This window comes from Canis lupus, chromosome 26 (assembly GCF_003254725.2).
Source record: "Canis lupus dingo isolate Sandy chromosome 26, ASM325472v2, whole genome shotgun sequence".
NCBI classification, from domain to species: Eukaryota; Metazoa; Chordata; class Mammalia; order Carnivora; family Canidae; genus Canis; species Canis lupus.
Window position 1 is genome coordinate 23,934,478 of NC_064268.1, and position 17,110 is coordinate 23,951,587.

The window sequence follows — 17,110 nt, forward strand, 5'->3', positions numbered from 1 at the left end:
ACCCTCAACTCCAGCCCCTACAGGTTCCTCAGGCACTGGCTTCCATATTCTGGGCTCACTCCAGCAGCAAGTTATGATGATCATAGTTGCTATTTACAGAGCACCCTACTTACCTGACTCAATTGAGCCTGCATAACATTGTCACTGAACCCTCCGCACCCACCACCCTCCTCCAACCCCTAGAGAGACTCCAGAATTTCTACCTCTCATTTACACAGGAGGAAGCAATGTTCACAGAGGAAAAATACCTGGGCTGGAATGTGAACCAAGGGCAGACTCCACTTCACTGGGTGGCCCTTCTCCAACCCCACGAAGTCTTGTGAACATAGAATTCAACTGGTTCCAAAACTCCAGCAGTTTAATAACAAATGCTTCCCCACCCACACCCCATCACAGCAGCAGAATTACAGGTCCAACCATGGGGTGAGGGGGGTGCTGCAGAAAGCCAGGAGGAACAGGAGCAGCTGGTGAGGGGCTGCTCAGGCCCCTACCCCCCATGTCACTGACTCCTGGGAACATCAGAGGCCTCTCCTCTGCCCAGCCACCAACAGGGAGCTCCATCCAACGGCGGCTGGGGTTCCAGCCAGAGAGCGTAAGAGGAAGCCAGCGCCAGCAGGGGGAGGAAGGGGATGAAAACAGAAGAGGCTCTGGTCCTGCCACCAAGCCCGGGTCCTCTGGCCTGCCTGTGCCAAGTCCAGCTGCCAGGAGCAGGGCCACGGGCCTCACTCATCAAAAGGCTGCCACCACTCACACTGGCCTGATCTTCTTGGCCTTCTTCTGAGATCTCACAGCCTCATCATGGGCTTTCCGCTTCTCTGCCAGTTTCTTGGCCTGTGAGGATGAAGGGGGGATCAAGCTGTGATTGCAGGGTACTTCTCCTCCTCCTCCTCAAAGCCATCCCTTTGTATTTATTTATTTATTTTAAAGGTTTTATTTATTCATGAGACACACAGAGAGAGGCAGAGACATAGGCAGAGGGAGAAGCAGGTTCCCTATGGGGAGCCAGATGCAGGGGGATCTCTATCCCAGGAACTCGGATCCCAGGAACTCGAATCATGATCTGAGCCACCCAGGTGCCCCTAGGCCATCCCTTTTTAAAGGCAGAACTTCCAGAAAAGTTAAATAGGCAGTTTACTAGGAGGATAAACAACTATTTGAATAACCTCAGGCAATAAAACAGGTCTTTACGTTTGCTTTTAAGTCTCTATTATTTTATGGGCTCACAACGAATTAGGAGAATTCCAGGCTCCCAGAGCTGGAGGTAAATGCTCCATTTACCTTCCTCCTTGGGAAAGCTGCATGCCAATCAAACTTTCACCAGGCTGCTGGGGAGGGGTCAACCTGGAACAGCAGTCTTTCCCCTGCGGCCCATCTGGCACTATCTACTACAAAACATTCACAGGCCTTTCAACCTGGCAATTACAAGCCTGCAAATTTACCTTGCAGAGACTTCAGAGGCAGGCAAAGATGTGATGTGCTCAAGGGTGTTTTCTAAGAATGACTCAAAATGAAAAGCAATCTAATCTTATTAGCAGAAAACAAGTCACTTGTATGAGCTCATAGCAATTCACCCTATGGTTAAATGAAAAACACACTCCCAAACAACCTGTATGTGGCACAATGGCTCCAAAATAATGTATTATACACACAAGAGAAACTGGAGTGCTGTAATTACAGATCATCCCAAAGGCAGGACTGTGAGCCACTTCTACATCATCAATTACAGAATTGTGGCGTGCAGAGAACTTGATTTTTTTATTTTTTTTTATTTTATTTTTTTTACAATGAGCATCTATGACTTTGTAAACGAGAAAAACAAAATGGAAATCTAACCCAAACCTCCCATAGTCCCTCCTGCTTTATACACATCTATTAAGTGGTCATTTGTGAAAGTGGGCACTGAGTCTGCTAGGACAGCTCTGTCCCCAGATTTCAGTAAACTCAGCTGGACAGAGGTGCCTGGGTGGCTCAGCCAGTCAAGCGTCTACCTTTGGCTAAGGTCATGATCTTGGGGTCCTGAGATTGAGTCTTGCGTGGGGCTCCCTGCTCAGGGGGAGCCTGCTTCTCCCCCTTCCTCTGCCTCCCCCCCCCCACTCATGCTCGCTTTCTCCCTCAAAAAAAGAAATAAAATATTTTTAAAACAAAGAAAAGAAAGAGCTAAACGTAAGGAGACTGAAGCCCTGAAGAAAGCCCAGGCACGAACTGCTGACACCAATATGCCCACGCAGACCCTCAAGGGTCGAGCCAGACGGGCAACCTAAGAGAAAGGCTAAGAAATGGCCTGGAGGGGGATTGGGGGCAGGGGGGAGAAAGAAATGGCCTGGAGTCTGCACAGAGGAGAGTCAGCTGGCTCCAAAGTTCACCTGTGCAGCCACATCTGGTGGCCACACCTGGAGTCTCAGGCAGGTGGCAGGGGCTCACCTCTCGGATTTTGCGCCTCTTGCCAAACATGATCTTGTTATAAAGGTACTTCTCCCGCTTTTTCATCATCATGATGGCCAGGCGCTTGGCTTCATTCTCCTCCTCCTGGGCTAGCCGCTGCTTGTCCTGCAGCTTCACGGTGCCTGCCATCACTCGGGGCTTCTGCAGACACCAGGAGGACACTTGTGGATGCAGGTCCCCCCACCCCCCCAACCCTCACCCCCACCAGTCCCCTGGCTCTTGCCCTCTGGGCAGGGGCTGGCCCCAGAGATGGCCAGTGGGGCTGCTTCCCAGGCTACACCCCAAGTCAGCTTCCCAGTACCTTCTCCTCCATCCTCTGCTCTTCTAGGGCTGTCAGGTGGGCCTCTTCTTCCTTTTCTGAACCAGCTTCTGCATCTTCTTCCTCCTCCTCTTCATTTTCTCCCCCTTCATCACCATCATCACCTTCCTCATCTTCCTCTTCAGATTCATCTGTATTTCCTATAAACAGCCAGTGACTTCTGAATGCCATGGGAGCCTGCTCTCCTCCTTGCAGGGTGGGAGCTGGGGCCAGTTACCACACTCTTCAGCCATGAAGACATTCCAAAGACAGTGCAGGGCTGTCCCAGTTGTGGTTCCCTCTGGCACGTCTCCCCACAGCCCCAACTGTCTCCAGAGGGCACTCCAGGCACCCCCCTTCCTGACCTCTGCCACCTCCTACAAAAATACCAATGACAGCCTCCACAACACTACTGCTTGGTTACTCTGAACATCAAGTTATAAGTGATCGTAGGACACTAATGTTCCTTTCTCCTAAGTCTTAATCCAAAGGTTGGTTTAAAGGGCTCTGTACCCCTGCTGTCCCATTCTCAAGAGCTTGCCACCTTTGTAGCCAAGGGGGGAAACAAGGTGAGGCCAAGGAGTCCAAAGCCAGCCCAGAGGAACCCATCCATCCCATCACCTGGTCCACTCACCTGGGTGCTCTCCCCGCTGCAGGGCCAGCAGCTTCAGCTTCTCAGGAGGGATGTAATCTCCTTCCTTCTCTGACACGAAGGGCGAGAGGTGTGGAGGCAGCTGCACTCCAGGGAAGTAGTCTGCCACGGGGAGGAGGAGCCGGGCATTCACACAGTCAAACACCCACTGAGGCTGCACATAGTACCTGGTGGCAGAGATGAGTCATGGAAGCAACCCGAACCCCCATGGCATCTGGGGCTTGAGACAGACCTCTGCCCCCAGAAACCCACACAGGTGGACAAAGATGAGCTCCTTAGGGACCTACCTGCCAAGAACAGGGGTCTGCTGCCCAGGCCGGTCGACAATCTGGTGGGTGACGCAGGAGTCTGTGACATCATATGTAGCCCCAATGCACAGAGACTTGTCCCAGGATACATCCCCCCCAAAGCTCCTACAGGCACAGGGGGAGACCACAAGAGTATTCAGCAGCATGAAGTGCCTGCCCCAGGACCCAGTGGTTTACAAAATCACTCTCCTAGGACACACCCATCTCTTCCCCACATCAGGATCGTTATTGGGCCGACACCTCCAGTGTGGGCCCAGCAGAGCCTGCCCTGAGCCAGCGAGAAAGTGGTGCCAGCTGCCCTCTGACAAGTGCTTCCTGTACGCTCAGGTGCGTGCTCAACATTCTCCATGCCCGCTCTGGTCAATCTACACAACAGCCCTGAAGGGTGGATATTGACACCATCCTGACATTACTGCTGGGCATCCATGGGGGACCCAGCCCAGAGTGTGGCAGACACTGTCAGCCTTGTACCTGATTACAAAAGCCAGGGCTTCACGTGGCACCTCGCGGTTCAGGAAGAACTTTAGGCCCTCAAAAAGTTTCTTGTGCTTTTCCTGTGCCTCCAGCTCCTTCCTGCGGTCCTCCTCCTGCACGGTCATCTCCTGCCATGAAGAAACCATGGCACTCTCAGGCCTGCCCACTCCCACACTGGAGGACAGAGGCTGGAGATGGTCCCCAACTTCCATCTAGACCCCCCATTCCCAAGCACCCCCCCATCCCGGCACGCAGTCCTCACCCCATCAGCAGGAAATTCATCCATCTCAGCCTCCTCCTCCACAGGCACCACCATGCGAACCAGACTGGCACCGAGGGCCGCCAGTTTCTATGGGAAAGAAAAGGGCTGCTGCTTGCAGGTGGAGGGTCTTGTCTGGGGGCGTGGTCAGGGTGGCGAAGAGGGAGTAGTGACAGTTCTGGGACATCAGGGGGTTTGGGTTCCAAGGGCAAGCCCTAAGCCCACCCATTTAGCCATGCACACCCCCACCCCCAGGCCAGTGACCATCGTCTGAGGGGATGCAGGGCTGGTGCTCTGGAAACTTCTCTCACCTCCATAGAACTCTCCGAGTCCAATGCATAGGTGTCCTCACTGGTCTTCGCCTCTGTTTGGGCCTGACTCTCCAGCTGGGAGGCAGGGGAAAGGTCAGAGGGAGAGGATACCACAGCCCCCGCCTCCACGTGGGGAGAGAAGGGCTATGGCCCCCACATGCTGAGAAGGACCTGGGCTGGGCTGGAGCCCTACCTTGGGTGGGTAGTGCAGGTTGAGCAACTGGTAGAGCCGGAAGTTGACGAAACCCAGCAGAGTGGTGTAGAACTCAGTGAAGGTGGCCATGACCCTGTAGTCAACGTCCGTTGGGTGCTAGGGGGCACAGATGACCCGTTGCCAGTGTGGGCAAGGTATTGGGGAAAGGTGGCACCGACGACCCACATAGGACACGGGTTCCAGCCCACCCAGGGCTCCTCCACAGCGGAACCTGCCCTCAGACCTCCTCTCTGTGAGAAGGGGCTGTATGATGTGTCCCACCACAAGCACTCTGGGGGAGGCTTTGGAGGGTTCCCAAGGGCTAGGGGCATCCTAAGGCCTTGCCAGATCCTCAAGCCACAAAAAGGAAGATCAAAGGAACTGGCTAGCGCTCCCCGCCCTTTCCCCCAGCTCCCCACGCACCCTGCCTGCAAGTCCCAGTTCAAGCCAGACTTCGGCCACAGAGGCAGCCTTCCAGGGCTGCTGTGGTCAGAGCTCACCCTGCCCCGAATCACCCCACATTCTTCGTTTAACATCTTCTCTGGGGCTCACCTGTTGGCCTCCCCATGCCTAGCCCCACTGCCAGCCCAGCTGGGAGAGGCGGCCCTGCAGCATGCAGTCTGTCTGCCTCGGTGGACAGAACTTGGCACCCTTAAGCCTTGGCAGGAGCACTGGGACAGACACTCAATTCAGCGACTCCAAGCCCAGGTCCCAGCCAGAATGACACGCACAACTTGAAGACCCAGCACAAGATGGGACAGCTGCCTGGCTCGGCCCCAGGAAGCTCTGGAGGAATGGTGGGAGAAAAGCTGCCTGCTTGGGGCAAAAGCACCCCGCTACCCTCAAGAACTGCCAACCCAGCAAGCAGGGGACATGGAAAGGGTCATCTTTGCCCTTGAGGAGTTGATAAAGCAGAACAGGGGAAGGATCTGGGGGGCCAGACAAAATGCTTTGACTCCTGAGCAGCACTGCTCCCCACAACCAGGGAGGCCAGCCCAGCCCTGCTGACCCCTCAGGCCCTGGATGGCACCATATGCCGAACAATGTCAAAACTGGTGGTGATCACAACATCCCTTTTATGCTGGGCGTGCCTATGACTTTGAGCTGCTTCTCCATTCTGCCCTTAGGCAGTATGTGAGGGCGCAGGAACCCAGAGGTGCGCCACCTATCTTCCCATTCACCCTCCATCCCTCCACCCCTCCAAGAGCATCTGCCAGGGAAGCACCTGAGGACTAACTCCACTCCGTTCTCCAAAGCGCAGAGCAGGTTCCCTTCACCCACCCACCCTCAATCCCACCCTACTACTTGCCTGGGTCCTACTTTGAGGAGCCCAGCACTAGCTGCTCAGGGGAAGAAGGCACATCAGGGCCTCAGTTATGACCCAGGACTGGTCCCCCATCCTCCTGCTGGGAGGAAGTGGTGACAGTGAGCTGGCCAGGGAGGAAGGAGGAATGGGCGGCCTGTTCCCTTCCCCCAGGGACAGCTGTGTGGAGGCTGGCCTCGACAGGGCCCTATTCACCACACAGAGGACATACAAAGACCAGTCTGAGCAGTGTGGGGGTGGGACATCAGAGAGAAGGAAAAAGAGGGAGGGCTAGAGAGGAAGGAGGCATGGCAAGAAGACAGGAAGGAAGGAGGAGAAGAGGAGGGACTAGCCGGGGAAGAGGGGATTGTTGAGGGCCAAGTTGCCTCTCACCCACGGACTGCAGCCTGCCCCCACACATCTCCACTGCCCTGTGGTCAGAGCAGGTTCTGGCCTTGGAATCCCGCCAGCCCAGAAAGAAGGGGAGGGGGCCCAGACCCCCAGCTCAGCCTGGAGCACCTGAAAACCTGGTCAGCAAACAGACTGTCCAGCCAGGCCGGCACATTTGCTGGTCAAGGCACAGGCAGGGAACCGGGCCAAATGCAGGCCCACAGGATGACAAGTTAGGCAGGAGAGCCTGGCCAAGACCACGTGGAGGATTAGAGGCTAATACTGCCCCATGAGGAGGCAAAATCAGGATTTCTTTCTGTGAATCCCTGCCAAAAATACTAGTCTAAAACAAGATAAATAGGAAGAAGTACCATGTGCTAAAAGCTTCTCATGTGCTCACCCTCCCCCACCTCCTCCACTCTCCCAGCCCTGGAGGGGAGTCAGGAGAAGCTGAGGAGTTCAGCAAAACAATGTGGCTAAGGTCTGGCAGCCACTAGTGGCAGGGGGGACAACGACCCCATGGATCTGAGGGTAGGACTGGGCTCTGCCACTGTCCAAGCTTTGACAGCTGCTCCCTGTTCACTCAGCAATTCCAAAGGGCAAAGCACCAGGCACTTTGAAAGATTTTTTTCCCTTAAATCCTCAGAACAAGGCTTAGAAAGGCATATTACTGGCTGAGGCACAGAGAGGTGCAGAAACATGTCCGAGGTCACCCAGCTGGGAAGACTGGAGACAGGCTGGCTCCAGCTCTTACTACGATGCTGTGTGCTACATTCCTCACCCCCCACATCCCACCCCCGGCTGCACTCGGGAACCCAGCACATGCTGGACTATACAGGACAACAAAATCCCCCCTCCGCCCAAGTCCTGTCTACAAGCCAGAGAAGGAGCAACGGCCCAGCACAAGACCCCACCTTCCCTTCCCCACAGGCATACTCACATCATGGGAGAAGGCATAGGGCGTGATCCACACAATGGGCTGCCCCAGCACCTCAGCCTGGTAGTAAATGCCTTTGATGGACAGGAAGACCTGAGGGGAGGGGATGGTATGGTGAAAGGCACTGGGAGGCAGGGATGGTAGCAGAGCAGACCCCCTGCCCCCAGGCAGCCCTGGGCTCACCTTGCGCAGGGCACGGGCAGCAATGACGTAGTGCAGGAACTCCACTGTGAGCCGGCGGCACAGCTGAATGGTCTGTACATGGCACTTGCCAGTCCGTGGGAAGGTGGAGAAGAGGAAGCACATGGAGAGGGCATCATCCAGGTCCCGCAGAGCATCTATGAATGTGGGGTACCTGCAGGGCCAGGAGGGCAGTGCTCACAGGCTCAGTCAGCCTAGGCTCCAAGGGGGGCCCTGAACTCCTTGTCCACTCTGTCAGTCGCTCCAGTGGCCCCATTCCTAAGCAGGCCTAGCCACTACCACCTCCTGACCACAGAGTTAGGCAATGCCCAGGGGCCTGGCAGTGCCAGCTTCCCCACAGCCTTGGGAGGAAGCACAGAATGAGGACCCACTTCAGAGCCCACTTAGCTCTGAGGATCAGAGAAATCCCAATGAGGGTCCTAAAGACACTCACTGCACATCAAGGACTCAGTCTGGACCTACTTCTCTTTGTGATCAAAGAGCGTAGATTGAGTCAGTGTCTAACTCTTTTTCAAAGTGGTAACCATAGTCCAAAGCAAATATATCCGGATGTCCAAAACAGAAAGCAGAAAAATGTGACCTAGTGGGTCAAGGTGGAGGATGGGGGCTGGAATACACTCAACTGCACTTATGGCTGGGCCCAACCACAGGTCACCACAGTGAGTTACATCTTGTCCCTCATCACTCAGGCCTCTGTCTAGTTTGCAGAACCAATTAGAACCAGATGGCAGGGAAGTCTGGGTGGCTCAGTGGTTAAGCGCCTGCCTTTGGCTCAGGTTGTGGTCCCAGGATCCGGGATAAAGTCCCGCATCGGGCTCCCCAGGAGGAGTCTGCTTCTCCCTCTGCCTGTGTCTCTGCCTCTCTCTCAGTCTCTGTGTCTCATGAATAAATAAATAAGTCTTAAAAAAAAAAAAAAAAAGAACCAGATGGCAAAAATATTGGAATTTTTTCAGTCCTGGGCTAGGAAAAGCCAGAGCAAGAAAGCACTTCCAGGATTCCTGTGGCAAATGGGTAAGCTGACGAGAACAACCAACCCTCGGCAGGACCGACTACTTCATGGCTGCCCTGCTGAGGGATGAGGGCCCAGGTCATGGAGGAGACACTGGGGTATGTGTAATAATACTTGGATTTCAGCCCCAGCTGTGACCCAGGATGGGTCACTTGGCCTCACCCAAGCCCAGTGATTTCACTTGGAAAATGACTGCTGGGCCAAACAGTTGGTTTCAAACTGGGCTCGTGTAACTCCCTGGAAATGCCTAGGGACAAGTAGACAGACAGAGCTTCAGGTCTCCATCCCCTAGCCAGGACAATTTTGGGAGCCCCTGGCATGCAAAATGCCCTCCAGAAAGCTTTCTTTTACAGAAGTGTTCTGCTGCTTCAAAAAGGGACTCTGAAAGCCACGAGACCAGAGATGGCCTGGTCCTTCCAGCCCTAGGTGGTGTCACTCCCTGCAATGTGTCAGGAGGAATCTGCCAGTCTTCAAATCATACTGAGATGGAAGAAAGCCTGCAGGGACCTCTCCAAAGACCACAAGAGGAGAGGCATCTGGCTTTCTGGTGGGCAGGCAACCTCAATCTGGTGCCTCAAAGTTTCCTCTGTCTCATGTACAAACCCACCAACCCAGCCAGGACCTTTGTAGAAACAGCACCAACTATTTCTGAGCCATCTGCCTTTTTTTTTTTTAACGATGGCTAAGGAGATGGAGGTGACACAGATTTGGAACACCATAACCACACTGCCACCTGGTGTGGGCATGAATCCAGACACTTGGCTTTTTTTCTCGTGCAAGTTTTGCATTTGCTCCACACAACAGCTGTGTGCCCCAGGCATGACAGGAGCTATCGTTTCTCTCTAAGAGGAGAGCTTGCTCAGAGCAGGAACTGTTCCCAGGCCGCCCAGCTTGCAGGCTGCAGAGCTGTGGTGAGAACACCACATGTCGGACTCCTCTGCTGGGGTTCTCTCCATGCTAGCCCATGGCAGGCCCGACTTAGTGCAGCCAAGTCCATCCAGCCTGGAGCAAGTGTTTCTAGGCTGTCAGCCCCCAAGAGAAGATGGACATTCATTAGCCCAGGATTTCTGAACCTTACCACTACTGACAATTTGGGCTGGTTGTCCTGTGAGGCAGGGACTATCCTGTGTACTATAGGGTGTTTAGCAGCATCCCTGGTCTTTACCCATTAAACACCAGTAGGACTCCTTCCCCTGCTCCATATCCAGTCATGAGAACCACAAATGTCTCTAGGTATTGCCAAATGTCTCCTGGGGACCAAACTATTACTGGTTAAGAACCACTGACTTAGCCAATGGATGAGTAGGACCGCTGAGAAGACTGGGCAAGAATACTCAAGGTCAGAGGCACCCATGTCTGCACATCTGCTCATGTGCCTGGGGTGCAATCCCAGAACTTTGGCTCTCGATCACCACAGGGCCTTTGCACCTGCTGTTTCCTTTATTTCCCTTGGCTAGTTCAAACGTCTGCCCCCCCAGACACCTACTCTGACAAGCCTATAAGTAACGTATGTCCTCTCGGTCCCTTCATGCAGTTAGCATCCCATATGGCGCATGCTGTGACTTGGTTTTTTTTTGTTTGTTTGTTTAAAATTTTTAATTTATTCATGATACATAGAGAGAGAGAGGCCGAGACACAGGCAGAGGGAGAAGCAGGCTCCATGCAGGGAACCGGATGTGGGACTCGATCCCGGGACTCCAGGATCATGCCCTAGGCTGAAGGCAGGCACTAAACCACTGAGCCACCCAGGGATCCCCACTTGCTGTGACTTGTAATTATTCTAGCAATTTGTTTGGTTTTTTGGTCTGCTTCCTCCAAAAGGATGCCAGCAACTTGAGCAGGGTCCTGGTCTTAGTCCCAGTTTTATGACTGAGTTCCCAACTCACCGCTCCTTGACAATGTGGTCAAGTTTGTAGTTGGGCTTGTTGTCCTTTAGACGCTCCACAGTGTTCCACTCACTCTTCCCATATGCCTTCCGGAGCTTCCGGACAAACACCTGGGAAAGAGGAGGAGATCATTGACACTGGGGCCAAGGGCCTCTTCCACTAAAGTGGGATACATGGAACGGGAGGACTCTCAAGGCCTCCTGAAGCTGATCACAGCTATGTGATTGTGCCATCTGATCCCCTCAGCCCAGGATGTAAAAAACAGTGAACTACAAAAAATTTCAAAACTGACCCACACAGATGAGCAGAGCCAGACCGCTATACCATTGTCATGGATAACCAGAGATAACCATTCAGATGCGCTGACTCCACATGTTTACATGAAAACATGTTTTCAGCCCTATTTTCCAACAGAGGCCAAGTGACCCCTTGGCAGGGCAGCTCAGCGCCAGGAAAGCTGGCCTTCATTTTCAGCACCAGTCTGTACAGGCATGAAATAAGCCACGGGCCCAGGTATGGGCCCAGAATGTCCTCCGAATCAATTGATTTCTTCCCTATAAGTACTTTTGGTCAGGCTTACCCTTGGCACTCTTCAGAGGCTCTAAGGCTACGTCTGCTGAATAGTCACAACAGCCATGACCCACAACGGGCCCACTTCCAATGCAGTGAGTTTACGTAGCTAAAAAACCCAGAAGCAAAACAGAGCCAGCCATCTACCTCATGGACTTGGGTAAGAGGGCCAGCAGCAGGTGCTGGCCAGTCTCCTGTAGCCACCAAGTGGCACCTCAAGCACCCCCCCCCCCCCCACCACCAGCCCAGGGCTCAGCCTGGCCCTGCCACTCTACAAAGGCTTCAGTAACAGCAGTCTACTTTCAATTACCAGCATTTGGTCTAATGAGGTTTCTACTTTCCCTGCGGGATTTAAGCATTTAATAGTTTCCATTTATGGAATGGAAAGCTTGGTCTCCTGGGAGCAATTCCAGAAAGAATTTGAAAAGGAGCAGTTTCTTTGGGCAGAGAAGAATATACCCAAGAGTCCTTGAAATAGTACCATCTTTGCTTCAGAGGCAATAAATTTATTTTCCAAAGGACCAGGGGAAAGGTACAACAGGTAAAAAGCATTAATCATTTGCCAGATTCCGTGCAAATGATTTCCACACGTGATCTCAGTTAATCCTCAAGACATTCCTTTGAGGTAGAATTACCTCACCCTTCTACAGGCTTGCTCAGAGAGGTCAAACAATCTGCCCAAGGTCACAGTTGGTGGGTCACAGAGCAGTAATGGACCCCATTCAGACCGCAGAATCCAGGCCTCACCTTGTACTCCCGGAACTTGTTGACAATGGGTTCATGGAGGAGGAACTTGATGTCTTTAAGAAGGTAAAAAGTTCGGGCTGCTGTAGAGCCTTTGTTAACCTTCTTCTTATGTTTGGGTTCATGAGGATAAATTCCCTTCAGGATGCACAGCCGCCTGGAAGATAAAGGCCATTCCTTTTGTCAGTAAACGTGCTGAGCACTGGCCACAGCAGGCCTGTAAAACAGCAGTGAACAGGTAAAACAGGGGCCCTACCCTTGGAGAATTCATGTTCCTGTCCAGGATCTGACAATCATAAGCCCCGAAAATCACCTAATGCAGACTGTCACATGTACCAGAAAGGAAACAATCAGGATGTTGACAGAGGCCAGATGGCAGGTACCTCTTTTAGCAGAGGGAGTCAAGAAAGGCCTTGCTGAGAAACCAACATTTCAGACATATAAAAAGTTGAGGGAAAAGCATCCTAGAAGGACAAAGGCTGTAAGGGTGGAAGTGCTGGGTGACTAAAAGTGAGCACACAGCAGGGCTCAAGGATGTGGGAAACTGTGGACTGGACTCTAAGAGGAGCTGAGGACCCCTAGCTGCAGGATCAGGGGTCACTTCTGCCAGAAGGGAAGGGATGGGTGACAAAGACCCAGCCAGAGAATAGCAATGCATTGTACCAGTAGGCCTATTCTGATGACCCAGAGTGGCATGACCCATTCTCCAGCTTCCCTACAGACCCACACCTGGCAAAGCACAGCTCATTAAAGCAAAGCCAGACAAGAAAGAGGAGGGCTATCAGGATTCTAGACAGAGTTTGTGGTAGCACAGGTAAGATAGGAAGGCAGCTGAGTTTTCACCATCACGGAGTGTGACTCACTGTCCAGGCACCCCCACTCAGTTCCTCTATTCCAATCTCCTCCAGCCTCACCTGAAGTCAGCCAGGCTCAGCTGCAGCTTCTTCCGGGCTTTGTTTCGGGTGATGTAGTTGGTGGCAGAGCCTCGTTCATACTTGGGGAGAAAAAAAAAATAGCTGACCATTAGCAACAATTGCAGTGAGGACAATCTCTGGGCATGCCTCATGCCAGAGGCAACTATCACTGTGGCCAAGTAACCAAGAGGCTTCTGGGGCAGGAAATGCTATAGGAAGGGAGTCCACCTGCCTGAACAAGCTCTCCTGCACTGTCCTTACAGTAATCAGTGTAAAGGACACATACATCTGCATGATACTGGGGGCCATGAAGTTGCTATGGATCAGGTGTTACGCTTGGTGGTAGCTCTAAGTACTGGCTGTTGTGATTAATGATTTCCACACATTATTTCATTTACTCCTCACAACCCCATGGCATCGGTGCCATTAAAATTCTCATTTTACTGAGAAGAAACAGGCTCAGCAAAATAACCTATCCAAGTCACATAGTTTTTTAAGGGCTGGGATTCAAACATAGGTCCGAGTCCTGAGCCTCAGGGCCTAGTCCCCTAAGCCAGTTTTTTCAACTTTTTCATTATGACCAACACCTACCACTAGAAGCCTTTTTAGACGCTCCCCCTTAATCGTCCCCTCTCACAACCCCATGAAATGTTAATACTACAAACATACCAGACCTATAATGTAATGTGGTCTTTTCTGTTTGTTTAATTTACAGAAGAGAGAGCACGTGCACACACACAGAAGGAGAGGCAAAGAAGAGACTATTCAGCAGACCCCCCCCGAGTGTGGAGCCCCGACATGGGGCTAGATCCCATGACCCTGAGATCATGACCTGAGCCGAAGAGTCAGAAGCTTAATCGACTGAGCCATCCAAATACCCGTGTAATGTGGTCTTTTTAAAGGGCCATAAACCATTGAAATATCTAAGTCCCCTTCAACTAATTTTTGTTCCCTTATGAGTGATATCCAGTTGAAAATGCATGCTCTAAGCCAAAGCCTCTTCCTTCCACCATTCATTCATTTAACAGAAAATAAGAGGACCTCTACTGTGTTCCAAGTATTAAGCTAGATGCTATGAGGGCAATGAAGACAGAAGGCCTGGTCTCTACCTACCCGCAAGGAGCATACCATCTGATGCAACCATGTGGATGTCTGTAGTGCCAAGATGCTGCCTCATGGTCGCATCTCTGTATCAATGATAAAGAGTAGCAGTGCATTGTACCAGGAATGTCTTTCCAAACACGATCATCCTCTGCAGTAAGACAGCAGGTACCTTGACGGCCAGTCCAGCTCTAAAGAGAGAAACCTATAGCCCCTTGAAAGTATGTTTATTTTTTTTTAACGTTCTTAGTTTATTAATCCTCTCATGAAAAATCTGCACGATCACCACAGATAAAGCCACTGCAGAATCTTTACTCCTTCTGTTGTCCAATCTCCAGCTCACTTTTTGCCAGCACCAACGTTGGCTTTTGCAGTCGCCCTGACTTTCTTCATTCTGTTTTTGTGTTCTTTGCGCTGTTTTCTTGAAGTCTTTTTCTTCTCATACAAGCCATGTTTTGCAAGTCTATGTTTGGGTTCATTTTTCTTTGCATAATCCAAGGAATCATAAATCATGCCAAAGCCAGTTGTCTTGCCACCACCAAAATGGGTTCTGAATCCAAATACAAATATGACATCTGGTGTGGTCTTGTACATTTTGGCTAGTTTTTCCCAAATTTCTGTCTTAGGTACTGTTGCCTTCCCGGAGAGAAGAACATCAATGACCATCTGTTTCCGCTGAAGCAGTTGGTTGGTCATGAACTTCCTGGTCTGGATAGTTACTGTGTAGTTCATGATGGCGGCCGAGCTTCAAGCCGAAAGTATGTTTATAACCCTTCGCTGTCTTACTGCTACCTGTCACAAAATACACCATTTATTCTTTCCTCCAGACATTGTTTACTGGAGATACAAAGATGAGCTTCAGTCTGTCTCAGAAAGCTAACTGTTCATTAAAAGTGTTTCCCATAGCCTTACATCACATATGTGTCTGTCATCATGCTTATTATTTTAAATATCAAGTGGTTAAGTAGTTCTCAACTGGGATGGTTTTACTCCCTGGCTGTGTATGGGATGGAGGGAAGGGAATTAGGCATTTTGGATTGTTGAGTGCCATTGGCATCTAGTGTGTAAGAGGTCAAGATGTTACTAAACACCCTATGATGCACAGGACAGCACTCTACAACAAAGCATTATCTGGCTCAAAATGCTTGTGAAACCCAGCATTAAAAACTGTCATGGGGACGCCTGGGTGGCTTAGCGGTTTAGTGCCTGCCTTCAGCCCAGGGTGTGATCCTGGAGACCTGGGATCGAGTCCCACGTCGGGCTCCCTGCATGAAGCCTGCTTCTCCCTCTGCCTGTGTCTCTGCCTCTCTTTCTCTCTATATTTCTTATGAATAAATAAATAAAAATCTTAAAAACAAAACAAAACAAAAAAAAACCTGTCATGATCTGAGGTGCCTGGGTGACTCAGTCAGTTAATCATCTGCCTTTGACTTGGGACATGATCCAGGGTCCTGGGACAGAGCCCCATGCCAGGCTCCCTCCTCGGCAGGGAGCCTGCTTCTTCCTCTACCTCCCTGCTCATGCTCTCTCTCAAATAAGTAAAATCTTAAAAAAAAAAAAAAAAAAAAAAAAAAAAAACAACCCTGTCGTGGTTTGTATACATAGCTGCATCCATGCTGCAAGGGAAGATTATCCATCTTATTTATTTATTTTAGAGGGTTTTATTTATTTATTCATGAGAGACACAGAGTGAGAGGCAGAGACATAGGTGGAGGAAGAAGCAGGCTCCTTGCAGGGAGCCGGTTGTGGGACTCAGTCCTGGAACTCCAGGATCATGCCCTGAGGCCGAAGGCAGATGCTCAACGGCTGAGCCACCCAGGCATCCCTCCATCTTATATATTTGTAATTCCAGACACTAGCACTTACTGGTTGTTCAACAGCGTGCTGGGTTAAACATAAACAACAGAAACTTACAATCTGAAGGAAACACGAGGCAACTGCATCTTCCTCACTTTCACCCCTTCCCCAATCTTTTCATACCACTAAGGTGATCCTCCATACAGCAACAAACAAATCTTTGAAAAAACGACCATGGTACTTCCCCTTTAGTTGAAGCTTTCTGCACTTGGAATAAAAACCAAGCTCCTCACGTTGGCTCCCAGGCCTTCCACATCTGGTCCCTGTCTAACCTTAACCTCAACAAATGCCATTCTTCCCTTGGTTTACCATACCCCAACCACCTTGATGTCCTTCTAATTTTCTGCACACAGAAAGCCTTTCCCACCTAACAGTCTTGCTAGGGAGTTTTCCGTCAGGTTTGCTCGCTAAGAACTCCCAGGCCCCAGAACCCATCTGAGATCTTCTGATCTTTCGGATTTCAGCCCAAACGTTGAGTTAGAGAGACCTTCCAACACGACACTAACCGACGTAAGTATTCTTCTATATTCTCCGCTCTTCTCTTTCATATCACATTTAACAATCTGTGATCGTTTCATTTGGTTGTTCAGTGTTAACCCTCTTTCCTCGCTAGAAAGTGAGCTCGGGGAAGGCAGGGGCCACATCTGACTGTTTATGTTTCCCTCCCCAGCATCCAGGGCAGGTTTAACAGGGAAGGGAATAACGAGTTTTGGAGATCATCAACTTGACGGAATAGTAAAGTTTACGTAACGTTTATTATTGTTTCAGTAAACAGTTGTCTTCCGGCCCGGTCTGCATTTGGAGTGAAGCTTTCCTTCGCAACTCCCAACATTTACAGCCCTACTCCAAGGTTCTTTCCCGGACTTCATCGGACGAGTACTGCCACCCTCGCCCATCCTCGCACCCTTTCTCATAGTTGCCTCTCATCGCATAGGTCACAGCCGTTTCTGAACACCTGAGGGGCCACGGCCGGGAAAGGTCCAGTCCCCTGGCTCCCTCGCTCCCATCTCCCGCCCGGCCCCCCTCTCCCCAGCGCCACCCCGCCGGGGATACCGCCTCATTCACCTTCTTCTTCTCCAGGCCTCCCATAGCTCCACGTTGAAGGGTCTACCAGCGCCGCGCGGACTGACAGCGCCACTTCCTCTCGCACGTGCCCTGCCTAGGGCCCCGAGGCCCCCACGCCGCGGGCCTTGCGGGCTGCCCGATGATGTGCCTGAACGAGTCTTGGGAAATATTTGGCTTTCCTCCTCGAAAACTTACA

General features: G+C 51.5%; 2 protein-coding genes across 3 annotated transcripts; both read right to left on the bottom strand.

The window, feature by feature from the left end:
• Positions 1-340: 340 nt before the first annotated feature.
• On the bottom strand, positions 341-17,069 carry PES1 (pescadillo ribosomal biogenesis factor 1). 2 transcript variants are annotated; one of them, XM_025474548.3, is made up of 15 exons: positions 16,915-17,069; positions 12,892-12,971; positions 11,981-12,134; positions 10,664-10,773; positions 7,751-7,922; positions 7,571-7,660; positions 4,938-5,054; positions 4,745-4,819; positions 4,437-4,523; positions 4,172-4,302; positions 3,680-3,805; positions 3,375-3,559; positions 2,744-2,901; positions 2,422-2,583; positions 341-831 (listed from the first exon to the last, which is right to left on the bottom strand). In XM_025474548.3, the coding sequence occupies exons 1-15, from the start codon at positions 16,936-16,938 to the stop codon at positions 748-750; spliced, it is 1,755 nt and encodes a 584-aa protein (XP_025330333.1). In that variant the 5' UTR covers positions 16,939-17,069; the 3' UTR covers positions 341-747. The 2 variants fall into 2 exon arrangements, with proteins under 2 accessions (XP_025330333.1, XP_048957537.1); XM_049101580.1 differs by lacking the exon at positions 16,915-17,069 and adding an exon at positions 14,005-14,029.
• LOC112676814 (40S ribosomal protein S24-like) lies at positions 14,219-14,739 on the bottom strand. Its single transcript, XM_025474555.3, has one exon. It carries the CDS (start codon positions 14,722-14,724, stop codon positions 14,332-14,334), a length of 393 nt encoding a protein of 130 aa, XP_025330340.1. The 5' UTR covers positions 14,725-14,739; the 3' UTR covers positions 14,219-14,331.
• Positions 17,070-17,110: the final 41 nt, after the last annotated feature.